The following is a 27,221-nucleotide window of genomic DNA, read 5'->3' on the forward strand; positions in this document are numbered from 1 at the left end:
TTTTAGCTTGAAAGCTTTTGTGACCTAGAGCATAGAGAAAGGAATTTCCGGATGAAGAGAACCTATCGACTATAATAAAATTGAATCAATTTATTTTTTTCAAAAATAAAATTTTTTATTTGATTTAATTTGATTGCACACTGTTATTCAGAACAATAACATATTTAAAAAATTAATAAAGAATAATAATAAATAAATAATGAAATTAAATAATAAAAGTGAAATTATTAAAAGTAGATGTTAGAATTAAATTAAAAATTTTACAAATAATATTTCCCGCCCTTGTTAAATACAATTTTACCAATAATTTACTTTAATTAAATTAAATTAAAAAATAAATCGTTTTCTTTTGTTTTTTGTTTTTTGTTTTTTTAAACATGGAGAAATATGGGGTAAAATTTAAGTTCCAGTTAAAAGTGAAAAACTTTTAATATTCTAGACATTTCTATCCGTATTTCTTATATTGTCGCTCGAGCATGCAGAATCCTTCTTCTGCCCATCAAACCCTAGCGGACTGTTACTGCTCGACCATCGATCAAGCCTGTACCACTACTGCTTCTTGATTCTCTTCTCCTTCTTCCTCTTCTTCTTCTCCGTGGTAACTCTCTCACTTAATCTTCTTTTTCTTAAAGTTTCTCAATTTCTACCCTTTTCTTTGTACTCATATCCATACATATCGCAGAACAATCACTTCTGATTTCAAATTTTGATCCTGCAACGGAGAAGTTCATAGATGGACGACTGGGGTAATTTATTTATTTTAAAATTTTGAAAAACCTTTTGGATTCAGATGTAAATGTGGCGTAATTAGGGTTTTGTTTGACCCATTTCTTTCTTGGAAAGGATTTACGTGTTAGGCTTGTTTCTTGAAATTTACTTCCTGGGTATTAAAGATAAAGTTTTCAATGATTGATTTTTGGTTGTTAATGCCATTTTAGTGATTCAGATAAGTTGTTAAGCAGAGGCACTTTGTGAGGGTAAAGCTTACTTGTTTCACTCTTGGGCTTTACGGTCTACTGCCTTAGTTACTAGATTCAAATGATTATCCTGCGAATCTTATAACTGGTGACATGCCCCATATTTCTGCTACCTGGTTCTGTCCTCTTTTTATGCTTTGGAAGATTGCTGATCTTTGGGTTTTAGGTGTTTAGCAAGAGAATGCATGAAAGACATAGTTTTATTCTTCCATATGGCTTTGATGTTTAGAGGAAATGAGATTTTTGCTATCTGCTGAACATTTTTTTATCATAATTCTTTGCTGGGTGAATCCAATGCGTACCCAAATTTGACAAAATTAAAAGAAATTACTGTAACCATGTATTTGTTTTTGATGGTTTAACCTTTTGCATTTTTCTGAAAATAGATTATGGATTTTTCTTTTTGATGATTTAACATTTTGCATTTATCTTGAAAAATAAGAAAAGCAAGAGAAAGGAAATTCAAGTATTTGATGCTAATATCCTGAAAGCTTATGGATAGGAAATGATTTTTTTCCCACCATTACATTTTTACAATGTTGCACTGTGCATCCATTTTTTCTTGATTTTTATCTTGAACCTTCATTTTTTCAAGTTAATTTGGCCAATATATATTCTTTTCTTTCAGAGGATGAGCAAATTCCACCACTCCTTGCAAAGGAGCAACCTAAAAGTAAATGGGATGATGAAGACGCAGACGAAGATGATGTGAAGGAATCATGGGAGGATGAAGATGAACCAGCTCCGGTATGATTGATAAAGTAATAGTGATTTGCATTATTTAATCTTTACTAGATGGTTTCCTTAGCGGTAGATCTTCTACCCACAACATCGACATGCACATTAATCCAATAGAGAGAGGACATGATATCATGTTGGTTGCTAAATATATTTGCTAACAAATGGTGGGAGCGTATAATCTGAATTCATCTATGTGATTGCTTCTTTTGATTACTTAATCAGCAAAAATATATTGCTTATTGTTTGATGTCTTCATGCACAAAAACATACCTTTCTAGTTTCTCTACATCTAGCTTACATAAGGTGGCTCCTCTATAGACATGCTGCAGGAAGAATGTACTTTTTTTCATTATTGGTTGAGAAAAAATGGGGAGGGCTAGGATGATTAACTCCTTGCCTCCTCATCCTTCCCCATTATTTGGTCCCCACTTAAGCCTCTACTATTGCTGTTTTGTGTGTTTTGCTAGGAAACAGCTGCATAATGATGTCATATATAGAGTTGCCAGTTTTTCATAATGTTTTTCTAGATGCCTAGAAAATGCAAGCTACTTTTTTTAGGGGAATAAATGCAATCTACTTTTAGATATGGGAAAATAGTGTTTTCTACATTTTCCATTTGCGACTTCAACTTTCAAGTCAGCCAGCAGAAAATCTTGCATTTCTCTCCTCTCCCTTTCACACTTTTCATTTCTTTTCTATTTCCTTTGTGCCGTCTGTTTCATCATACTGCCTAGAGCAGCCCAAATCAAAGAGGTCTGGGCCAATCCAATATGGGCCCATAGCGCATTGAATAGGCCAAAGCTCAGACCAATTCAGGTCCAATTTCATGGGTCGGATAAAATTTGAATGAGCTCGGGGCAATTAGGATCGACTAATTATCAACCTTCATATAAAAACAAAGCCTGCAATAATAGGGTTCATGTTCAAAGGGTGCCAAAAGAAATTAAATAGCCGCCTAATGAGAATGAGGACATAGTACTCATGAACAGGCTACTTGCGTGAAGGTGGTAGACGGGTAAGGGTGTAGGACGGTGGAAGCACGCCCGAAAAGACAAAAGGGGATGGAAATAAAAGGGGCAAAAGGGGAAAACGAAGACTAAGCTTATCAATACACACATAATCCCAGATTCATTTTTTAGATCACAAAACATCAATGCCTATGCATGGAACATATGGAGAAGTCTCTATATGGTAATGCTTGTTTATGTTCACCAAAAAAAAAATCACAAAGAAATGAATATAACAATCAATAAATTCTGCTCTCCTATAAAAGAATTGTGCATGTTTATGTTTACTGCGAAGTTCTTAATGGGCAATGGAATACATAGATAACTTCTAAATTGAATGATTTTTTATGCTTGGGTTAATTATTCTGCATTATGGACATATGATCTTATTATGTTGGTTTTATTTGTACTTATCTATGGGTAATGAGTTCAGGCACCTGCCGCGAAACCTCCTCCTGAAAAACCATCTAAGAAACCTGCTGCAAAATCTATAGAAAAGAAAGGAAAAACTGTTGAAGTAGAAAAAGAAGAGCCTCAGCCTCTAGATCCTGTTGCTGAGAAACTTCGCCAACAAAGGTACAAAATCAGTATGTTCCTTTCTGATTATCTTTGCTGCTCTTTTATATCAGTTTTAATTTTAATGTAGGGGACAGTTCTGTTATGGAATTATAAAAGCAGCAATGGCCTGCAGAGTTAGCATTATTATGACTGCCATAACGTTAGATTTGAAATTTAGAAATGTTTTGGTGAAAGGGAGGGAATAAGTCTAGGTTTTCAATTGTGATTGGATGTGATGTTTTGGTGGCTTCCTTCTCCAGGACTACAGTAATGAACAGAAAAATGTAGCACTTTTATCCTCAGTTATGATTGGCAGACTTGAAATATGGAGCATTTTGCTGAATGGTAGTCAATAGGTTTAGGGGTTCTATTGTGGTTGGAAGCAATGTTTTGACTTTTGATTGTACTGAAATTTGGAAAAATTGCAATAGAGAATCGGGCCTAGTTGTATCTAGCCTAGCTTCTCTTGAATAGTCAGGCCTAGTGAAGAATGCTATCTCATAATCTAAAAAGTGCTTAATAGTTGCTGTTGCTGAAAGATTGGTGGTATCTCTATATTGCTCCTAATTCTGATTTGGAATAAAACATCTAGATGGGTGTTGGGGAAATATTGTCTTGACATGGTCTACTTATGAAACAATTATTAAATAACAAGATGTGGGTTGCTACTACACCATATTCAAGCATTTATTGATACAATGTCCGACTTAGCATGTTAAATAACAGGCATAAATATAAGTCTCAAATAGCAACTAGGAGAAATCTTTGATAGCCTATGAAACTGGATTCTAACTTGAAACATCTGACTCCCATAAGGAAATGAAAGTGGCATGTTGTCCGTGGTAGAAGGGGTTGTGACTATGTTTTATGACTTTATTTGTGTTTGAAATCATTAATTCTGGTCTACCAAGAGAGCAAAATGATTCTGTTGAGCGTACTTATTAGTGCTATACAATTACAATCAGTATTGGCATTCCATGGATGATTATATCCACATGGTCTGCTGTTTGCATTCTCTTAGACAAATGTTTGGAACCTCTCCTTTATTTTTACAGCATTTTAAGGTATATATATGATATGAGTGTGGCAAAATGCAGATGTTAAGATTACTGCCTCTGTGCTTATCAAAAGCAGGGGGGAAAAAGGAAGATTACCACATCTGTCAAAGAACGAATATAGCACATATTAGAGATAAAATGAAGGATCGTTATTTAATATGAATGGTCTTGATAGCACATATTAGAGATAAAATGAAGGATCTTTATTTAATATGAATGGTATTGTTCAACATAAAGTGCCAAATGCCCCATTTCGGAAGTGAGATTAGTGAGGGAAGAATTGAAGGGGAGATGGTTCAAAGGAAGTAGTATTCAAGTCTTGAATTTTAATGTGGACTTGGTATCTAATAGCATTAAATGGTGATAAAGGATTTATGGAGCAGAGTCCAACTTGTTTTGGGATTAGGGCTTCGTCGTCGTTGTTGTTTAAAGACTTGAAAGTTGTAGATTTGGCTAGTGCAGTGCCGGAGGATGACTCTTTGGATTCTCATTTTGGTTTTTCAGCATATCAGATTTTGTTTGCTTGAGTTTTGGTATTACTGATGAGATCAAGCATTGGTGTTCTCGTATTTTTATTTTTTTGCATTTCATTCTAAAGTTTCTTTTATGTTCTATTTTCTGGATTTGAACGTTGAATGTGTCCACTGCTTCGTTTTTGAAGCTGCAAAGTTAATAAAAGTTTCTATTCCCTACTATGTTTTCTTTGGGTAGTTTCTTTGATTATATTATATTTTCTGCTATCAAGTGCATCATAAAGAAGGGTGCACTTGAGTTAGCTCAAATGATATGTAAGTAAGGATAATTTTCTGACAGCAAGTTCTTTTCTCCTGATCAGGAATAAATCCTGCCAGAATTATCAACATTTGTATATGGGGGCTCAAATAATTGTTGATGTTATTATTTTTTTCATCTTTCACTGGTATCTGGTAAAGCAAAAGGCTGCTATGAAAGTTTTGACGCTAATGCAGGTTAGTAGAAGAAGCTGATTACAAATCTACTACAGAATTGTTTGCTAAGAGGAGTGATGAGAAGACACTTGATAACTTCATTCCCAAATCTGAGAGTGACTTCTTGGAATATGCAGAACTTATTTCGCATAAGCTTCGTCCATATGAGGTGTGTGAATTAGCTCTTATTTGTTTGTATTTACTGAAGGACTGAGTGCCGGTATTGTCTCTAACTTGGTAACCCTTTTTTTTATTATAAATAAATACAGAAAAGTTTCCATTATATTGGCTTACTCAAGGCAGTAGTGAGATTATCAATGAATTCATTGAAAGCAGCTGATGCAAAAGATGTTGCATCTTCTGTGACTGCAATTGCAAATGAAAAGCTGAAGGCAGAAAAAGAAGCCAATTCTAGAAAGAAGACAGGTAGAGATCTCCACCTGTGCTTTTTTCTTTCTGAGCTGAGCTGAGCTCTAGCTGGCTAGTTTTTCTCCAAGTTGAGCTTGAGCTTCAATCTTTGAGGTTGAAATGAGCTGGTGCATAGCCTTAACATGCTGGAAATCGACTTGGTTCATTATGTTACCTACTTGTTTCTTAAGTAGATGCGTGTTATTCTCTCTGTTTTTAGTTCGAGTACACTAAATGTCAAATTAACATTGAAGCTTTGGTGGTATTGGATTGCTCTTTGCAGGTGGGAAGAAGAAACAGCTCCATGTTGATAAGCCAGATGATGATTTGGTGGTTGATACCTATGATGCTCTTGATGACTATGACTTTATGTGATCTATATTGGAGATAATTTTTGCTGTTCGTTTCATATGCTCGTTACACCATAATTGGATTTATGTTGTAAACTGAGAGGATAGCATGAATTTTCACTTTTGTTTTGAGCCGTTTGGTTAAACCTTGAAAAACTAGAAAGTGAGTGATTTTATATTCATTTGACGGTATTAAAAATTGAAATAAAAAATGGTTGGCAGAAAAAAATATCATCTCATTCAATGGCATTTGTATCTTGCCCCCTTTTTTCTTGCTTATGGCTAAAGGGGGTCATTTCCCTACTGTAAACGAAATAGCCATATTTGATTGATTGTTGGTGAGTTGACTGTTGGTGCTCGTATGTTGCAGCTTTTAGAATTATTACCCAGTTTCCTTTTGGAGTTGAAGCGGTTTGGTTTTTCTTTCGGCTAGTGTATGCTTCGACCTACTGTTAACTGAAATAAGCTGTTTTGTTTTGGAGTTGGGCGGACCTCCACTTTCGATCGAGATGGTTGGACAGGATTGATAAGGAAGAAGGAAAAACAAAAAATTAAATCCTTGTTTGCCATTCCAGTTGGGGTAAGAGGATGTAATTGGTTAGTTTGGTTAAAATTCAAATTGAATTAACCGAATTTATGGAAATACAGAACTGAAATTAAACTAAATCAAATTGATTCAGTTTAATCATATGGTTCGGTTTTACTGAGATGATTCAAGTTTTCCCAAAATTTCTCAAATCTCTACTTTCAGATTGCTTCTCCATCTCCGTTTTCAATTGCAACCCATCAAACAACCGCAACAATTTGTAAGGGAGAAAAAACTGGAAGTGGGCACAAAAATTCATCTGCTACATTAATGGATTTCCTGAGATAACTGGGCCATTAAGCACGAACCCATGTTTTCCTATGGCAGACCAATACCGATTCTCTAGCACATCCTCCATTGCTAGATTATCATACTCTTCATCAGATTTTATAATGGGCAGCGGGGAGCTTCAGAGTAGCAGAAGCGAGAAGAAAGGGAAGGGATATGGCAGGCAGCAGAAAATGAAACTCAGAATAGAATATTAGTTTACACACCTACAACAAATGACTGTTTTTGGTAGATTTTAGCCTCGTTCAATTTAACTGAATTTTTTTTCTCTGTAAAGTTGAACCAAATTGAGTGAACCGAAAAATATAAAAATCAAAATTTAGCCGAACTGAATGTTTATAAAAACTAAACTGAATTATTAGATTAATTCGATTTGGTGGGTTTAAACCAACCTAATATTGCTCGTCCCTATAATAGATTTAGTTAAACTCCATCAATTAGTAACCATAACCATTTTACTGTATATTACTTCTCCATTAATCACTCATACAGCTAAAAACAAATGTAAAACCTTACTCTTAATAAGGTTATCTTGTTTGGTGGTTTCTGGGGTGGTGAGGATACAAGAAACAAAAATCCAGCAATATACAGTTATAAAAGAAACAAATTCCTGACAAGAAAGATCTCCCTAGAGAAAATGATAAATAGTGATAGAGATGATCTATGCATTAAAAGAAAAATCTAGGCTAAAGTTGCAAACTACATGAACCATCCTATCAGGCAGACTAACTTTATATGGGAGAAGCATAATTTCCAAAAAAAAAAAAAAAAAAACAAAATGAAGACTCATATATCCCATATGTTCAGAATGCTCCACCAATGGAAGAACAAAGAGAAAAATACAATTTCTCAACATATGAGAAAGAATTGAAGGTCTAGGAAGCAATTGTAGTCACCTGTTGCCACTCCCCATCCACAGCTTCCTTCCATAGAGTGACATTGTTATTCCCATCAGCAACAGCTAATACGTTTCCAGTGAGCGACCATGAGACTCTCCAAACAGGAGTCTTAAAATCATGCAAGATCTTACCCTCCCATTGATCCCCTTCCTTTCCCACAGTCCATGTAATCACCTTCCCATCTTGAGAAGCACTTGCAATGGTGGACTTTGGAAGGCCCAAGTTAGGTGCCCATGCCACATCTCTTACCCAATCAGTGTGCATTTGAAGAGATGGAAAGCAATCCATCTTCCAAATTCCATTGTCGAGCTTCCACACTTTGACAGTATTGTCCAAACCACCAGAACAAAGTTTCTGAACAGGGTCAAGCAAACTAGAACCAATAAAAGCACCAGGTGCTGTTGATGGTGCCCAAGAAACAGAAGTTACACCAACTGGGTGAGCTTGATCAATTCGTGAAGTGTCCCATCCACCATCAGATCGTACAGTGAAAACTGATATATTTCCATCAGATGAGCCACACGCCAAACAAAGACCAACCTCATGAGGTGCCCAAGCTATAGAGTTAACTGATGATTTGTGGTCATCAAAAACATGAGCTTGAGTCCACTCATTCTGATTGCCTTCCTTCCATATTATGACACGCCCATCATATGAGCATGAAGCAAGCAAAGATCCAAACTTTGGGTGAGCCCAGGATACTTGCCAAACAGGTCCTTGATGGGCAGTGAGCTGCTGGGAAGTATTATTACTAATTCCAATTATCTTGATTGAGTGGTCAGCTGAGGCAGTTGCAATGCGCTTGCCATAATAATCCATAGCCACATCATGGACTGTGTCTTGATGACCAGTCTCAATCTTCTGGGGAGACATTTTCTCTCCTATTTTTAAATTGAATAAGCACAAACATCAAAAACCAAGAATTTATTTATTTACAAAAAATCATATCTTACAACAATTTTGAAAAACACCAGTAATTAATTTCTGAAACGGGTAGTTCCAGTATAACCCTTCAACAGAGAGAAAACTTAAAGCAAAACTATTAATTATTTTCTTGAAATTAAAAAAGAAAAAAGAAAAGGGCATTAGAAGACCTAGATCGCGGATTGTAAGCGCCAACAATCAAAGTTTCCCGGCCAGTAAATTGATTGTAGAGGAAAAAAAACAGGCAAATTAAACAAGCAAGATAAACTTTTGCTTATGTACTTACAGAGTTATGCTGATAAACTAGGGTTACAGCGATTTGATCGCTGGATAATTGGTGATCCTTGGAGATCGAAGACTCGGCGAGGAGGTATATATCCAATGGAAAAATGGCAAAGGAAGAAGAGAAGAATAAGGCAGTGATATTGGAATTAATATAGTATGCTTAGAAGTACGCTTCCTATCATTAATCCCAACTTTCATGTACTCTGTTTGGATGCTCATTAATTATGAGAAATTGAAGGAAAGAAATGAAATGAAATGAAAAGAAAAGAAGAGAATAAATATTTATTTTTATTTAATTTAAATACGTTATTAGAGTAAAATAATTTCACTTTTAAAAAACCATCTTATTCACTTATTTAATCTGTTAATAAATATATTCAAATAAATTTAAAAACTCTCCTTTTCTACTATTTCAATTTTTAATTTTCAGTTTAAAAAAAAGAATAGCGCTCTTCCACTAAGCTATTCTCAAACTGCATGAGTCATGTTGGCTTCACAGTCAGCTAGCCACATGCCTTCTAAAGCCACATAGCCCTTATGCCATGAGTATATGAAAAGGTTGTCTTCCTTTTCTTCTAAGCCCATAGACATAGGATATGCCCATGGTTCATGAGTCCATGGAGATGAGTCAAACCCACCAAGCCCATTAGATCTTCTTCCAAGTCCAAGTCTAAACCCAAAAACCAAATATCCCTTTAGTCCATGCCCATATTCCAAATTAGACTAAGCCTAGCTTTCTCAAAGGTGTAGAGATAATACACTATCTTCCAAAAATAATGGATTAGTTATCTCTAATTTTATGTTCAATCTAAAATTAGGCCCAATGTTCATCTAATGAAATATTAATTTTTTATATTTTTAAAATAGAACCATCTCATCCTTTTGATAAGAATTTTAGTAGTCAATTAATTGAAAGAGAGAGTGTATTAAAAAATTATAAAATTAGCCTTAGAACACTTGTCTACCAAAGAAGAAATTCTGCCTCTCTCATTTTAACTTTCCTGCCCCTTATTCCTCCCATCTACCTCTTCCTATTTCTTTCTCTGTTTCTCTCATAATCCATGTATTCTATATTTCTCCTATAACATAAATATTTCTTAATCTATTAGTTTAACAGTAATATTGATGTGAGGTTGATGAGGGGCCACGACATGACCACCCAAGACTTCTAATACAACTGCCCGAATCTCAAAGTCTAGATATTGCTCCTAATCAGTGATCCTTCAAGTATAAGCCCATTGAAATTCAATTCGTTTTTTTGCGCATTTGCTCTTAAATGTCATCTGGATTGGTAGCCGTCAATTTTCCTCCGAACATTTTTACTCTTATGCATCTTCCGAACTCTTAACTTTGATTTTTTTTTTCCGAGCATTTTTATCCTTAAGCGTCTTCTGGACTGTTAGCTTGATTCTTTTTCTGAGCATTTTTGTTCTTAAGTGTCTTTTGAGCTCTTAATTCTAATTTTTCTTCCAAGCATTTTTGCTCTTGTGTATCTTTCAGGCTCTTACTCTTGATTTTTTTTTCTGAGCATTTTTTTTCTCAAGTGTCTTCTAGGCTCTTAGCCTAATTTTTTTACTGAGCATTTTTACTCTTAAGTGTCTTCTGGACTAATTCTTCTTCTGAGCATTTTCGCTCTTGTGCATCTTCCAAATCTTAGCACTGATTCTTCTTTCGAGCATTTTTGCTCTTATGCATTTTCTGGGCTCTTAACCGTAATTATTTTTTGAGAATTCAGGCTCATGGCCTTACTGGCAATTTCAAGGATTTAGACTCATGGACTTACTAACAATTTCCTGATTCTTTTACTGAGCATTTTTACTCTTAAGTGTCTTCTGGACTGATTCTTCTTCTAAGCATTTTCGCTCTTGTGCATCTTCCAAATCTTAGCACTGATTCTTCTTCCGAGCATTTTTGCTCTTATGCGTTTTCTGGGCTCTTAACCCTAATTATTTTTTGAGAATTCAGGCTCATGGCCTTACTGGCAATTTCAAGAATTTAGACTCATGGACTTACTAACGATTTCGAGATTTAGGCTCGTGGCCTTACTGGCGATTCTGGAATTCAGGCTCGTGGCCTTACTAGCGATTTTAAGGATTTAGACTTGTGACTTTACTGGCGATTCTGGGATTTAGACTCGTGCTTTACTGACAATTTCAGAATTTAGACTCATGGCCTTACTGGCGATTTCAAGAATTTAGTCTCGTAGCCTTACTGGCGTTTCAAGAATTCAGATTTGTGGTCTTATTGGCGATTTCAAGGATTTAGGTTCGTGGCCTTATTGGTGCTTCAAGGATTTAGGATTGTTGCCTTACTGACAATTCCAAAATTCAGGCTCATAGCCTTACTAGCGATTTCAAGGATTTGGGCTTGTGACCTTATTGGCACTTCTAGGCTTTTAGCTTTACTTTATGCTTGGGTATATATATTGATCCTCACTTTAAAAATTTATCTGCAAAATAAAAGTTTACACAATAAATATATAACAAGAATACTCGTTGTAAATTCAGTAATATTTACCAATAAATGATATATCACACATGACATTTAACTTCATATTTCAGATGAATATAAATATTAAATTTGACTAATAATATACAATCCAAGGAGTCCAATAAATATTTTGCATGTATGACTTTTTTCAAAATTTTTCAATTCATAACGTAGTTTGTTTGAATACATAATTCCTTTTCTTAGGAATGTTCAAGCTCATTTAAACAAATAATAAAATTTTTTACACTAAACTAAAATACCAAAATGTTCGTGTCTATGTAGATATAAAAAGATTTTATAGAAAATTTAACTTACATTACTAGCTATGATAATAAAATATTTTGATTCAAAGAGGCAACTATACAGCTTAGTCAAATGGCACATGCCACTTTCTTCCACAATTGTCAACTGTCTTTGCATTGTACTCCTCACATCCTCATTTTTTTTCTGCCGGGCTTTCGCCGTGTGGTTTCTAGATTCAGTCTGTGATCCCTTAGTCTTTTCTCTATCTCTTTTTCTTCCAGTCTCTCCTGTTGCTATCATCGCCTTTTTTTGATTTACCCTGTGGCTCTCAATAGATTTTGTTTAGAAACTCCAGTGATAGAATAGTCTCATTTGTTTCTACGGACGATGCCAATTGATGAACTGAGATCCAGTGGAGTCACCAAATGCGGACATGTGGACTGTGGTTTGATTTAATGGACAATTCAAGGAACTATGATTGGTTCAATAAGTGGAGAATGCCTTTGAGATTTTATATGGATCTCTCCATGTTCAATCTTGAGGAAAATGCCTGCAAAATATGGAAAAAAAGGTCAGAAGTCTACTGGGAATGTCTCGGTGGAGGCCCTCCGACGTTTAAGTGTTAGTGTATTTGCCCTAGGCCATTATTTTGGACCTTTTTGTATGTCATTTTGGTTATTAATAAAAAGACGTTTTATTATCATTATTATTTGTTTGCATGTTACATAATAATGATTAATATCCCTGGTTACTTATTATTATGTTGATAATAATAAAATATAACTAGTATGATTATTGATTGATAATCATGAGATGATTATGTATGTGTTGATATAATTCAATAATCATAAATACTTGTTAGAGAACAAAGTATTGGATGGACCCGTATTGAGATCACTACATGGGTTATTGTCATAACTGAATCTCAAAGTAGTTATGTCTTAATCTTTTGACTTGAGATTGTCATAGTTTTCAATACAAGGACATTTATGTTTTGACATAACCAAACATTGTCTTTAATCGGAAAGTCATAAAGTTTATGATTGAGCATGATAAAAATTATGTAGAGGATATTGAACAATCAAGATAGAATTTGTCCCTCTCTTTGAGAAAGATATCTTCTGGGCCCCTCGATAAGTGAAACTGAGAAATGCGTGAGATTAATATCATTTGTTTTTATCAGTCTATTTAAAGATCGATAAATCATAAGTTTGAACATTATAAGTTTGACATTGATTATGACTTATGTTCAAACTAGATATCGTGTGACAAAGGGATTAATATGTGTTCTATTTATTAGGTTTTATCGGACTATCGATCCTCATATTAGTTGGATAGTCATAATGTCTTGCTAGAGGCCGCTTATGATTTATAGGTCTTGTGGGACTAGGCCTATTGCCAATTAATATGAGTCTATTGGGTCACACACAAAAGAACGTTATTGATGTGCTATGTCATATTAATAGGCTAAAAGCCCATTAATATAATTAATAATAATAAAAATATTATTATTATTAATATTAATTATTTATTATTATAAGATAATAATATTTAAAATGATCTGCAGTTTATCTGTAACTGTCACAGATAAAGGACTCTATCACATAAGATATTTGAGTATCTGCGAAATTGTGATAGTTGGTTATGAACACAACTCTATCACATAAGATATTTGAGTATCTGCGAGATTGTGATAGTTGGTTATGAACACAACTCTATTACATAAGATATTTGAGTATCTGCAAGATTGTGATAGTGGGTGATAAACACAACTCTTTTACGAAAAGAATTATGGGAAAACAAAAAGACTTAAAATGTATAAAACTCTTGCTGTGAATGTGGGGGTTAACGGTTTTGGAAAAATCGTTTTGAGCTGTAGATTGGAGGAGCACATAGTTTTATCCATCTTGAGAGAGCTAGCACTCTAGAAGGATAAAAGACGTTTGTGTGGATACCATTAAGGGTATTCGTTGAAAAGGCAGCACCTTGAGTCCGGAATTGTATCTTCCTGTCGAGTCTAATAGGTTAGTCTTGTATCCTTCTTTTCGAAATAAACGAAGCACTGAGATCCAGGTAGGGAAACAAAGATTTTTAATTTTTCCGCTGCATGTTTGGATTGCAGTAATCTCTGGGTTTCCTAACAGTGGTATCAGAGCCAATTTGTGCTCTTTATTTAAGTCAAATATGCGATGATTGATGTATTATATGTGATATAAGTTTGCTAGAATGGCATGGTAATTAAACTGTATAGTTCGTTTTACATATGATGTCAAAAACGATAGATTTATATGTGATATGAATCCATTATATCTGTAGGTTTTATGTGAAAAATATTTTTGCAAAGTATACGCACACATATGCGTTACTGTTGTTTGTTAATATGATTAATAAACGATGATATCATTTTCTGTATAGTCAAGATTGTATGATATGATCAAACAATTACTGATAAGATTAGTAAAATCAATCTGACTGATATGCATAATAGCGGGACCGCTGTGTGCGTAGCTCCTTAGATATTGTTCCCGCAACAAAATAAACTTTAAGCTAATAAGTTTATAACATGTTTATATGAAATATGTTGTGATTATGTGATGTTTTGGCATGGTGCATAGCATGGCCTTATGAAACCTATGAAACTGGTTTTATGGGATGTATTTTTAAATACGGCCTGCGTGTCGTTTATTTTAATGTAATAGTATAGACTTTCTTTAAATTTATAAATAGAGATCCACAAGATGGACGAGTGAAGACTCGTGCTTCCATAGTGATTGTGGAGTTGCCTCCAATGACGAGTAGATTCTATGGTGCGGACAAGTAAGCTCAAGATATAAAGACATGTTCCATTGCAACTAATGTAATAGGATTATACCTAGGTTGCCCCTTATGATCTTCATATTGGCTTGTGAAGATCATTTTAGATTTTGGCCTTGCTATGTCATGTTTACATATTCTGTCATATATTAGTATGTGACGCTCTGCATGATAGTTTATATATATGTATGCATATAGAATGCTATGGTACATAAATGCAAGACAACATAATTAAAATTAAAAATTGAACCCTCACTATAACATTTTAAGTTTTAATGCCACCCATGTATTAAATGCCTATCAAGACTAAGATCACCAAAATGCAGGTTTTGTCAAAGCAAAGTGCTTAGGTTATCTTAGTAAGATAGGATGAGTAATAGTTACTCATTCATTTGATTTTGGTTGGACTTAATTAGGCTATCAAAACAGTTTTGGGTCTAAGGCATTAGATGGGGTATAACATGCATTTTACATATAATGTCAACACCTCATAATCTAAGAGTTGCATTAGATGTAATTGGTAAGGAGTTACTTATTTACTTAAATAACTTAATTCTAAGCGTCATGCCAAAGCTGACTTGGAAATAGGTGAAATATGAATCTTAGCCCACTAAAATATTATTATTGTAATAATTCTTTTTGAGGGTTGTATTTTAGTGGGAGATTATTATCACATCAATATTAATTTACTAAATTGTTTATATTTGCATATTTTGTAGATCATTATGGCTGCTAATAACAATTTCACTCTATCACTGCGATCCATCCTTGAGAAGGATAAACTGAAAGAAAATGAGACTAATTTTGTTGACTGGTTTAGAAACTTGAGAATTGTTTTCAAGAAAGAAAAAAAGTCCTATGTGCTTGATGAAGCTATCCCTGAACCACCTCTTGCTGATGCTACTAATGCTGTTAAGAACAAGCATAAGAAGCATATGGATGTGTAATACCCGGCTAGAGTCCGGCATCGAAATTTCTACAGTCCGGTGGAATCTAGGATGTCGGAACCCTCGAGAAGGATAATATATATGTTTTTCTAAAGTGTTTTATTATGTTTTAATGTTTTAAGTATAAGGAAATGAGTTTTTAAAAGAAAAGAACCAAGGAAGAAAAGCCAGGTTCGGCCGCCGAAGGTGAAGTTCGGCCGCCGAACATTGCATGGTTTCGGGATCACGTTTGGCCGCCGAAGGTGGTCTGGCCAGCCACCTATAAAAGGCCAAAGGTCGGTGAATGGATAAGATTTTTCTTTCCATCTCCACGGACAGAGGTGAGACCATGATCTTCCTTGGGTGATCTTCATGTTTTCTCCAAATCCTTCATAGTTTTGAGGAGTTTTCATGTTGTTTTTGAAGTTTTGAGCTAAAGACCAAAGTTTTGAAGCTTGGAGACTTTGAGAGAGAGTTTCTCCATATCTCCACGTTAGGATTGCCTATCCTCTCGTTTTTAAGAGGTAAGTGAAGATCCTTAACTTATTTTCATGTTTTATGAAAGTTTTATGGAGTTTGATGGGTAAAGATGCATGTTTAGGTTAAGTAGGTTTTGTGAGGGTTTGTTATGTATAAGCATGTTAAGTGATGTGTTGTGATGTTTGATGGGGTTTTTAAGTTACTTTTGGACCTCTTTATGCATGTACTTGAGTATATGCTTGTTGTTGAGTTGTTGGTTGCATGGTTGAGTGATGTTGGGGAAGTTTTGCATGAAGCAGGGCAAGGTTCTGCCTTACTGGGGAACCCAGTTTCGGCCGCCGAAGGAAGGTTCGGCCGCCGAACATGCTAAGGAGGTGGTTTCGGCTGCCTAAGCTCGCCCCCGAAAGTTTGGACTTTCGACTCTGGAGTGGAGTTTCGGCCGCCGAATGTGCCGCCGAAGGTTGGGACTTTCGTCTCTGGAGAGGACTTTCGGCAGCCGAAGGTGCGGCCAAAAGTGTCTGAGTTTCGGCTCTGGAAGGACTTTCAGCCGCCGAACCTGCTGCCGAAAGTGCCCTGTCCAGCCTTCTTTTGCATGCTTTATGTGATTGTTTTAGGATGTTTTAGGGGGGTCTTTGGGGAGTTTTATAGAGTTGTTCTTGAGCTAGTTTGGTCCCTCATTTGAGTCCACCTGTGTAGGAACGGACCAGAGGAACTGAAGAGAGCAGCAGTGAGCACTGCTTCAGAGTTATCAGAGTAAGTTCAGAGTTGGTTAGAGGTGAGTGGAACTAAACTTAATCTTTTTAATTGAGAAATCAAATGCTTTTAGCATGTTTCATGCATCATGATATGTAACATGATTGATTGCATTAGTACACACGAATATGGCGCATTGCACTTTGCATCTTTATGTGCAGATCGGACATAGTTTGGATTCATTAGCCCTCCCAGTAAAGTCCTGAGGAGCCCCATTGAGGGCTGGGCACAGTAAAGTCCTGAGGAGCCTTTGAGAGGGGCCGGGCACAGAGTACTTCGATACTATTGATTGTATAATAAAGTCCTGAGGAGCTCCTTCGCGGGCCGGGCACAGATTTGAGGGAGTTTTGTTTCCGTCCGTCTGAGATGGGTGATTTACTTGTGATGTGATGCATTTCATGAGAGTATATTTAATAACATGTTTTTACTGTTCTACTCACTGGGCTAGTATAGCTCACCCCTCTCCCTTAACCCCAGTTTTGCAGGTTCAGAGCATAGGGGGAGTTTCAGCAGAGTACAGAAAGAGTAAAGAGTTATGTAATAGCATAGTGTGGACATGTAATATTGTAAAGAGATGTTTAATGTAACAGTTGTACAGAGTTTGTATAGAATTGTGCTTGGCCCATGTGTTTTGTTAATCCCTTTTGTATACATGGTCTGTTTATGTATATGTTTCTGATGAGTATGAGAACCAGGCTTGTTATATCTTGTGTGGACTCGCTAGAGCTTTTGATGAGGGCTCTAGCAATGGGTCTGTGCATAGAGTACAAAGATAGTGCATGCACAGGTTGAGCCTTGGTACAGAGTAGAGTTTTACAGTTTTTACAGAGTATGTTTGATCATGTATGGGATTTCACAAGTACACAGAGAGTATAGCAGGCTTGCTACGGGTCCCGGCGACCTTAAGTCGATCTGGATCCTAGCGCCGATAGCGGTCTGATTTTCGGGACATTACAGATTGGTATCAGAGCCCTAGGTTCATATGGTCGGACCTATAGAGAGAGTGTCGGGCTCATAGAGGTTATAGTAGGGCAAGCACAATAGGAAAAACATGTCCACTAGGATAGGATGTTGAGTCCTGTCTATATGATGATGTGAAATGTTGTGCTTTTATGCATGTGCATTATTGATATGTGATGCTAATGTGCTATGTTATGTGTTGTTTTCCAGAGTTTAGATGAGAGGAACTCGTCGATCTGCTCGATTGACTGGAGTCCCACCAGAGAGTGAGGGTACAGGTGCTCGTCCTCCTGCGTTGCCAAGGGCAATGTCTCAGAGATCAAGCAGGGAGGGTACGTCAAGGGACCCTAGAAGGTCTTTTGACAGGAGTAGAAGAGGAACAGACGGAGGAGGGAGGTCAGATGAAGTGAGGGAGGCTATGGATGTTGACCAGAGAAGAGATGAAAGCATGGGTATGGACAGATTTGCAGAGGGTATGGGAGAGTCTCAGAGAGGCGCTCAAGCCTCGGGGTATGGTTATCCATCCCACTATCCACCCTTTTCACAGGGCCCGGGGTATCCGATGGGAGGTACGTCAGATTACTCTAGCTTTACCCCATATCCTACCTACATGCCTTACATGCCTTATCCTCCTTTTTACCCACCATATCCCATGTATCCACCCTCACCTTTCCATCCAAGTTCAACACACCCAGATTCAAGAGATACAGTACCTCCTCCACCACCAGAACCAGTAGTTCCTGTTATCCAAGTACCTCAGCCTAACTCATCTGGGGGAAGTAAAGTGAAGATGACAGAGTATCTGAAGTTGGATGCTCCCAAATTTAACACGGGAGATGATCCATTTGAGTACCTCAGATTGGTTAAGATGATAACCGATGAGTTGGGAGCCGATGATAGCAGAGCCATTGAGATGGCAGGGTTCACACTGAGATGCAAGAAAGCTCGAGAGTGGTTCAAGAACTATGTGGACCCCAGGTTGGACAGCATGTCATAGGAAGAGTTCGCCAATGAGTTTGCAGGGTGGGCTTTTCCTGACAGTTCCAGGGAGATGAAAGTCATAGAGTTTGAACAGTTGAGACAGACTGAAGCGATGAGTGTAGATGAATACACTGATAAGTTCCTGGAATTATTACAGTATGTGGGTTAGGCTTATGACACTGACCAGAAGAAGGCAAGGAGATATACTATGAGGCTTCATCCCAGGTATTCCTCATTGATTCTTCCAGCAGAGAAAGAGAGTTTCCACTCTATAGTGGATGTAGCCAGAAAGATGGAGGCAAGTGCCATCATTCAGGGGACAGTAAAACAGCAGGTGGCACAGTCTTCGGGTTCTAAGACCCCCAGCGCAGCAGCTTTTGGCAGCAAAAAGGGAGAAAAGTTTAAGGCTAAGAAGGGCAAGTTCTGGAGCAAGATCAAGTCTGGTCTGGGAATGGGTAGTGGCTCAAGCTCTGGCACAGGCAGTTCAGTTTGTATGGGATGTGGGAGACGGCACAAAGGAGTTTATCGGTTGGGATCTACAGCCTGCTTTAATTGTGGGTAGGAGGGACATTTTGCTCGGGAATGTCCTACAGCGACCTTAATGGCATCATCCCAGCAGATGACTACTGTCAGTGTGGTTCAGCCAGCAGCTTCAGCCATGCCACAGAGTGGTGGCAGAGGTAGAGGGAGAGGCTCAGCCTCTTCTTCAGCAGCAGGTTCCCGAGGTGAAGGTCCAGCAGCCCCAGCACGGATCTTCACTCTGACACAGGAGGAGGCTAACACATCTAACACAGTGGTGGCAGGTAACCTCATCATTGGGTGTTCTGATGTGTATGCTTTGATGGACCCCGGTGCTTCTCATTCCTTCATTGCTTCTAGAGCCGTAGAGAGTTTGGGTCTGATAATCTCTAGGTTAGAGTGTCCTCTGTGGGTCAGTGGACCCAAGTGTGACCCATCAGTGGCAGAGTCAGTCTGTCGTTTCAGTCCAGTGTTCATAGAGGGTAGATGCCTTCCAGCTGACCTTGTGGTTCTAGATTTGACGGATTTTGATGTCATTCTAGGGATGGATTGGCTATCTACATATGGTGCTACCTTGAACTGCAGAGACAAGGTAGTCAGTCTCAGAGACCAGGATGGGTCAGAGTGTGTCTTCAGAGGGACAGGAGGGGTACAGATAGGGGTTTGATATCAGCCCTTCAGGCTCGTAGGTTGCTCAGGAGGGGTTGTCAGGGGTTTCTAGCTCATGTAAGAGAGCTAGATAGTCAGGTTAGGGAGCCAGCTTCAGTGCCAGTAGTCAGAGAGTTTCCGGACGTCTTTCCAGATGAGCTTCCAGGACTACCACCTGATAGGGAGATAGAGTTTGAAATAGAATTGCTGCCTGATACCAGACCGATCTCTATCCCTCCCTACAGGATGGCACCAGCAGAGTTAAAGGAGCTGAAAAAGCAGTTGCAAGAGTTGGTAGACAAGGGTTTCATCCGCCCTAGTACCTCACCTTGGGGTGCTCCAGTGCTTTTTGTCAGAAAAAGGATGGATCCCTCAGACTTTGTATCGACTACAGGCAGTTGAACAAGGTCACTACCAAGAATAAGTATCCCCTGCCTAAGATCGATGATCTATTTGACCAGCTAGCTGGAGCAGGTTGTTTCTCTAAGATAGATCTGAGGTCCGGGTACCATCAGCTGAGAGTTAGAGAAGAGGATGTGTCCAAGACAGCTTTCAGGACCAGATATGGGCATTATGAGTTCCTAGTAATGCCGTTTGGGTTTACTAATGCCCCTGCAGCATTCATGGATCTCATGAATAGAGTTTTCAAAGAGTATCTGGATTACTTCTTTATTGTCTTCATCGATGATATCCTAGTGTATTCCAGAGATGCAGAGGAGCATGCCCATCATCTGAGGACAGTTCTGCAGATCTTAAGAGAGCATGGCTTGTATGTCAAGTTCTCTAAGTGTGAGTTCTGGTTGAGGAGTATTTCATTCTTGGGGCATGTAGTATCAGCAGAAGGCATTGAGGTAGACCCCAAGAAGATAGAGGCTGTAGCTAACTGGCCTAGACCCACTACAGTGACAGAGATTAAAAACTTTTTGTTTTTGGCAGGTTACTACAGGAGATTCGTACAGGACTTCTCAAAGATTGCCGCTCCTATGACCAGACTAACCAAGAAGAACCAGAGGTTCGAATGGTCGGATCAATGTGAAGAGAGCTTTGAGGAGCTAAAGAGAAGATTAACTTCAGCACCAGTGTTAGCTCTGCCCATTAGTGGTGAGGACTTCACAGTGTTCTGTGATGCGTCCCGAGTGGGACTGGGTTGTGTGTTGATGCAGAATGAGAGGGTGATTGCCTATGCTTCTAGACAGCTGAAGAAGCATGAGTTGAATTACCCCACACATGACCTAGAGATGGCAGCAATTATCTTTGCACTTAAGATGTGGAGGCATTACCTTTATGGGGTTAAATGCGAGATCTTCACAGATCATAAGAGTTTACAGTACATCTTGAGTCAGAGGGAGCTGAATTTGAGGCAGAGAAGGTGGGTAGAACTGCTTAGTGACTATGATTGCAAGATTCAGTACCATCCGGGTAAGGCAAATGTTGTGGCAGACGTCCTAAGCCGGAAATCACTTGGCAGTTTGTCCCACATAGCAGCAGAGAGAAGATCAGTGGTGATGGAGTTCTATAAGCTCATCGACGAAGGGCTACAACTAGAGTTGTCTGGTACAGGTGCTTTGATAGCACAGATGAGAGTGACCCCTGTGTTTCTGGAGCAGGTAGCTCAGAAACAGCATAAGGACCCTAAGTTAGTGAAAATTGCCAGGACTGTTCAGTCAAGCAATAGGTCAGAGTTCAGATTCGACAGCCAAGGGATCCTCCGCTATGGGAATAGACTATGTGTACCAGATGATAACAGTCTGAAGGGAGACATTATGAGGGAAGCTCATAATGCCAGGTACAGTATTCACCCTGGAGCCACCAAGATGTATCAGGATTTGAAAATAGTGTATTGGTGGCCAGCTATGAAGAAAGAAGTGGCACAGTTTGTGTCCGCCTGTGAGGTTTCTCAGAGGGTGAAATTGGAACATCAGAAGCCGGCTGGAATGCTTAACCCACTACCGATTTCAGAGTGGAAATGGGAGAACATAACCATGGATTTCGTGGTGAGGTTATCGGCAGCGTCCAATAGACTAGACTCCATATGGGTGATTGTGGACAGATTGACTAAATCTGCTCACTTCATCCCTGTCAGGAGTAACTACTCAGTGGACAAGTTAGCACAGGTTTATGTGGAAGAAATAGTAAGGTTGCATGGGGTTCCAGTGTCTATAGTGTCGGATAGAGGACCCCAGTTCACCTCCAGGTTTTGGCGAAGTCTGCAAGATGCGATGGGCACAAGATTGGATTTTAGCACCGCTTTCCATCCACAGACTGATGGACAGTCAGAGAGGACCATCCAAACGATAGAGGATATGCTCAGGATGTGTGTGTTAGATTTTGGCGGTTCTTGGAGGCAGCATCTACCTTTGGTGGAGTTTGCCTACAATAACAGCCATCATGCTAGCATAGGGATGGCTCCTTATGAAGCTCTATATGGGAGGAAGTGCAGATCACTTGTTTGCTGGGAAGAAGTAGGAGAGAAGGCTCTTGCAGGGCCTGAGCTAGTAGAGATCACCAGTAGGGTAGTGCCCATTATCAGAGAGAGAATCAGAACTGCTGTGAGCAGACATAAAAGCTATGCAGATGTCCGCAGGAAGCAGATAGAGTTTCAGGAGGGTGATATGGTATTGCTAAAGGTGTCTCCAATGAAGGGTGTGGTTCGGTTTGGGAAGAAGGGTAAGCTAGCTCCACGGTACATTGGACCCTTTGAGATCTTGCAGAAGATCGGGAATGTGTCGTATAAGCTGGATTTACCTGCTTCTATGGAAAAAATTCACTCGGTTTTCATGTTTCTATATTACGGAAGTTCGTGTCAGATCCGAGTAAGGTTCTTAGTGAGCCTGATATAGAGATCCTAGGAGATCTCACCTATGTGGAACAGCCAGTGCGGATCCTAGACACGCAGATCAGGAAGCTGAGGAACAAGGAAATTCCGATGGTGAAAGTCCTTTGGAACCACCATAATATAGAAGAGTGCACCTGGGAGACACGGGAGTCTATGCTCCAGCAATATCCATATCTGTTTTGAGGTTAGTTTTTCCTCCTTTCTATGTGTTTTGTTGTTTGAGGAACATTCGAGGACGAATGTTCTTAAGAGGGGGAAGAATGTAATACCCGGCTAGAGTCCGGCATTGGAATTCCTACAGTCAGGTGGAATCTAGGATGTCAGAACCCTTTAGAAAGGTAATATATATGTTTTTCTAAAGTGTTTTATTATGTTTTAATGTTTTAAGTATAAGGAAATGAGTTTTTGAAAGAAAAGAACCAAGGAAGAAAAGCCAGATTCGGCCGCCGAAGGTGAAGTTCGGCCGCCGAACATTGCATGGTTTCGGAATCACATTTGGCCGCCGAAGGTGGTCTGGCCAGCCACCTATAAAAGGCCAAAGGTCGGTGAATGGATAAGATTTTTCTTTCCATCTCCACGGACAGAGGTGAGACCATGATCTTCCTTGGGTGATCTTCATGTTTTCTCCAAATCCTTCATAGTTTTGAGGAGTTTTCATGTTGTTTTTGAAGTTTTGAGCTAAAGACCAAAGTTTTGAAGCTTGAAGACTTTGAGAGAGAGTTTCTCCATATCTCCATGTTAGGATCGCCTATCCTCTCGCTTTCAAGAGGTAAGTGAAGATCCTTAACTTCTTTTCATGTTTTATGAAAGTTTTATGGAGTTTGATGGGTAGAGATGCATGTTTAGGTTAAGTAGGTTTTGTGAGGGTTTGTTATGTATAAGCATGTTAAGTGATGTGTTGTGATGTTTGATGGGGTTTTTAAGTGAGTTTTGGACCTCTTTATGCATGTACTTGAGTATATGCTTGTTGTTGAGTTGTTGGTTGCATGGTTGAGTGATGTTGGGGAAGTTTTGCATGAAGCAGGGCAAGGTTCTGCCTTACTAGGGAACCTAGTTTTGGCCGCCGAAGGAAGGTTCGGCCGCCGAACATGCTAAGGAGGTGGTTTCGGCTGCCTAAGCTCGCCTCCGAAAGTTTGGACTTTCGGATCTGGAGTGGAATTTCGGCCGCCGAATGTGCCGCCGAAGGTTGGGACTTTCGTCTCTGGAGACGACTTTCGGCAGCCGAAGGTGCCGCAGAAAGTGTCTGAGTTTCAGCTCTGGAAGGACTTTCGGCCGCCGAACCTGCCGCTGAAAGTGCCCTGTCCAGCCTTCTTTTGCATGCTTTATGTGATTGTTTTAGGATGTTTTAGGGGGGTCTTTGGGGAGTTTTATAGAGTTGTTTTTGAGCTAGTTTGGTCCCTCATTTGAGTCCACCTGTGTAGGAATGGACCAGAGGAACCGAAGAGAACAGCAGAGTTATCAGAGTCAGTTCAGAGTTGGTCAGAGGTGAGTGGAACTAAACTTAATCTTTTTAATTGAGAAATAAAATGCTTTTAGCATGTTTCATGCATCATGATATGTAACATGATTGATTGCATTAGTACACACGAATATGGCGCATTGCACTTTGCATCTTTATGTGTAGATCGAACATAGTTTGGATTCATTAGCCCTCCCAGTAAAGTCCTAAGGAGCCCCATTGAGGGCCAGGCACAGTAAAGTCCTGAGGAGCCTCTGAGAGGGGCCGGGCACAGAGTACTTCGGTACTATTGATTGTATAATAAAGTCCTGAGAAGCTCCTTTGCGGGCCGGGCACAGATTTGAGGGAGTTTTGTTTTCGTCCGTCTGAGATGGGTGATTTACTTGTGATGTGATGCATTTCATGAGAGCATGTTTAATAACATGTTTTTACTATTCTACTCACTGGGCTAGTATAGCTCACCCCTCTCCCTTAACCCCAGTTTTGCAGGTTCAGAGCATAGAGGGAGTTTCAGCAGAGTACAGAAAGAGTAAAGAGTTATGTAATAGCATAGTGTGGACATGTAATATTGTAAAGAGATGTTTAATGTAACAGTTGTACAGAGTTTGTATAGAATTGTGCTTGGCCCATGTGTTTTGTTAATCCCTTTTGTATACATGGTCTGTTTATGTATATGTTTCTGATGAGTATGAGAACCAGGCTTATTATATCTTGTGTGGACTCGCTAAAGCTTTTGATGAGGGCTCTAGCAATGGGTCTGTGCACAGAGTACAGAGATAGTGCATGCATAGGTTGAGCCTTGGTACAGAGTAGAGTTTTACAGTTTTTACAGAGCATGTTTGATCATGTATGGGATTTCACAGGTACACAGAGAGTATAGCAGGCTTGCTACGGATCCCGGCGGCCTTAAGTCGATCTGGATCCTAGCGCCGGTAGCGGTCTGATTTTTGGGACGTTACAGGATGATTCTAATGACATTGGATGTCTTATGTTGGCAATTATGTGCCCAGAACTTCAGAAGGATCTGGAGCACCTTGAGGCTTATGAGATGAGTGTCCATCTCAAACAGGCTTTCCAATAACAAGCTAGGCAGGATAGGTATGAAACCACCATTGCATTGCATGATTGCAAAATGGCTGAAGGTGAATCAATTAGTGCTCATATTTTGAAGATGAAAGGCTACATTGATCACCTTCCTAGACTTGGCTATCCTCTGAGTTTAGAACTCTCCACGGATTTGATCCTACACTCTTTATCTGGAAGTTTTTCTCAGTTTGTCATGAACTATAACATGGACATGGAGAAATCCATTCCTAAGCTGCATGGGATGCTAAAGGCAGCTGAGGTGAATATCAAGAAAAGACCTACCCAAATTTTGAATGTCAATAAGGGTAGGCCCATGAAAAATAAGGAGAAACCCAAGTCTAAAGGTGGTAGTGGGCCTAAGGGACGAGGCAAGCCTAAACCGCAAACCAAGGCAAAAGTTCCTAAGGAAATAGTTCCTAAAGAAGGAATCTGCTTCCATTGCAAGGAACCAGGCATTGGAAGAGAAATTACAAGCTCTATTTGGATGAGTGCAAGAAGAAGAAGAGTAGTGAGACTACGACTTCAGGTATTTATATTATAGATATTAATTTATCTATTTCTACTTCATGGGTATTAGATACCGGATGTGGTTCTCATATTTGTACAAATGTGCAAAGTCTCAAAAGGAGTAGAAAATTGAAAAAGAGCGATGTGGACCTACGTGTAGGCAATGGAGCAAGAGTTGTTGCTTTAGCTGTAGGGACTTATGAACTTGTTTTGCCCAATGGGCTTTTGTTAATTTTGAACAATTGTTTTTATGTTCTTACTTTGAGTAGGAATATTATTTCAGTTTCTGTTTTAGACGATGAAAGTTTTTCATTTCTTATTAATTATAAGAAATGCTCCATTTATAATAAAGATTTGCTTTATTGTATTGCAAATTCATATGATTGCCTTTATGTCCTTAATCTAGATGATTCTAGAGACAATAATATCTATAATATAACTTCTAAGAAAACTAAGCCAAATGAGTTAAACCCAACATATTTATGGCATTGTCGTCTTAGCCATATAAATGAGAATCACATATCTAAGCTACATAAGGATGGCTTATTAGATTCATTTGATTTTGAATCATTTGATTTTGAATTATTTGAAAATTTTGAATCTTGTTTGCTTGGTAAGATGACAAAGGACCATGTTACTAGACAAGGTCAAAGGGCTTCAGACTTATTGGGCTTAGTACATACAGATGTATATGGCCCACTAAGCATTAGTGCCAGGAAAGATTATCAGTACTTCATTACATTCATTGATGATTTTAGTAGGTATGGCTATGTCTACCTAATGAAACATAAACATGAATCATTTAAAATGTTTAGAACTTTTCAAAATGAAGTACAAAATCAACTTGGTAGAACTATTAAAATGCTTCGATCTGATCGAGGTGGTGAATATTTGAGCCAAGAGTTTGATGAACATCTTAGAAATTGTGGAATTGTTTCACAATTAACTCCTTCAGGAACTCTACAATGGAATGGTATTTTTGAAAGGAGAAATCGAACTTTATTAGATATGGTTCGATCTATGATGAGTCAAACAAATCTCCCTTTATCGTTTTGGGTTATGCCTTAGAGACAACTACATTCATTTTGAATCGAATATCATCGAAAGCGGTTGAAAAGACACCATATGAGTTATGGACTGGCAAAATGCCCAGTTTGTCTTTTCTTAAGATTTGGGATTGCGAGGCTTATGTGAAACATCCATTTTCAGATAAGCTAGCTCTAAAATCTATCAAGTGCAATTATGTAGGGTATCCTAAGGAAACCAAAGGATATTATTTCTATATTCCCTCAGAGAACAAAGTGTTTGTTACTCGAAATGGTACCTTTTTAGAAAAGGAATTTATCTCTCAGAGATTTAGTTTAGTGGGAGTATAGTGCGACTTGAGAAAACTCAAGCACCACAAGAGAGCATTGAACCGCCGATAGAACCACTTCCAGAACCACAAACAGTTATGGAAACTGAAAGGGTGACACAAGTCCCACGCAGATC

At 38.5% G+C, this 27,221-nt stretch overlaps 2 protein-coding genes across 3 annotated transcripts; one reads left to right on the top strand and one right to left on the bottom strand.

Annotated features, from left to right (window-relative positions):
* Positions 1-436: 436 nt before the first annotated feature.
* On the top strand, positions 437-6,295 carry LOC110616951 (eukaryotic translation initiation factor 3 subunit J). The gene is made up of 7 exons (XM_021759488.2): positions 437-598; positions 683-746; positions 1,606-1,724; positions 3,159-3,301; positions 5,310-5,457; positions 5,558-5,714; positions 5,980-6,295. The coding sequence occupies exons 2-7, from the start codon at positions 734-736 to the stop codon at positions 6,069-6,071; spliced, it is 672 nt and encodes a 223-aa protein (XP_021615180.1). The 5' UTR covers positions 437-598; positions 683-733; the 3' UTR covers positions 6,072-6,295.
* Positions 6,296-7,481: 1,186 nt separating this feature from the next.
* On the bottom strand, positions 7,482-9,256 carry LOC110616949 (protein transport protein SEC13 homolog B). Of its 2 annotated transcripts, XM_043957398.1 has the most exons (3): positions 9,030-9,256; positions 8,791-8,829; positions 7,482-8,700 (listed from the first exon to the last, which is right to left on the bottom strand). In XM_043957398.1, the coding sequence occupies exon 3, from the start codon at positions 8,690-8,692 to the stop codon at positions 7,796-7,798; it is 897 nt and encodes a 298-aa protein (XP_043813333.1). In that variant the 5' UTR covers positions 8,693-8,700; positions 8,791-8,829; positions 9,030-9,256; the 3' UTR covers positions 7,482-7,795. The 2 variants fall into 2 exon arrangements, with proteins under 2 accessions (XP_043813333.1, XP_021615179.1); XM_021759487.2 differs by lacking the exon at positions 8,791-8,829 and having other exon boundaries at positions 9,030-9,252.
* Between the last annotated feature and the right edge of the window lie 17,965 nt (positions 9,257-27,221).

This window comes from Manihot esculenta, chromosome 6 (genome assembly GCF_001659605.2).
Source record: "Manihot esculenta cultivar AM560-2 chromosome 6, M.esculenta_v8, whole genome shotgun sequence".
Taxonomy (NCBI): Eukaryota; Viridiplantae; Streptophyta; class Magnoliopsida; order Malpighiales; family Euphorbiaceae; genus Manihot; species Manihot esculenta.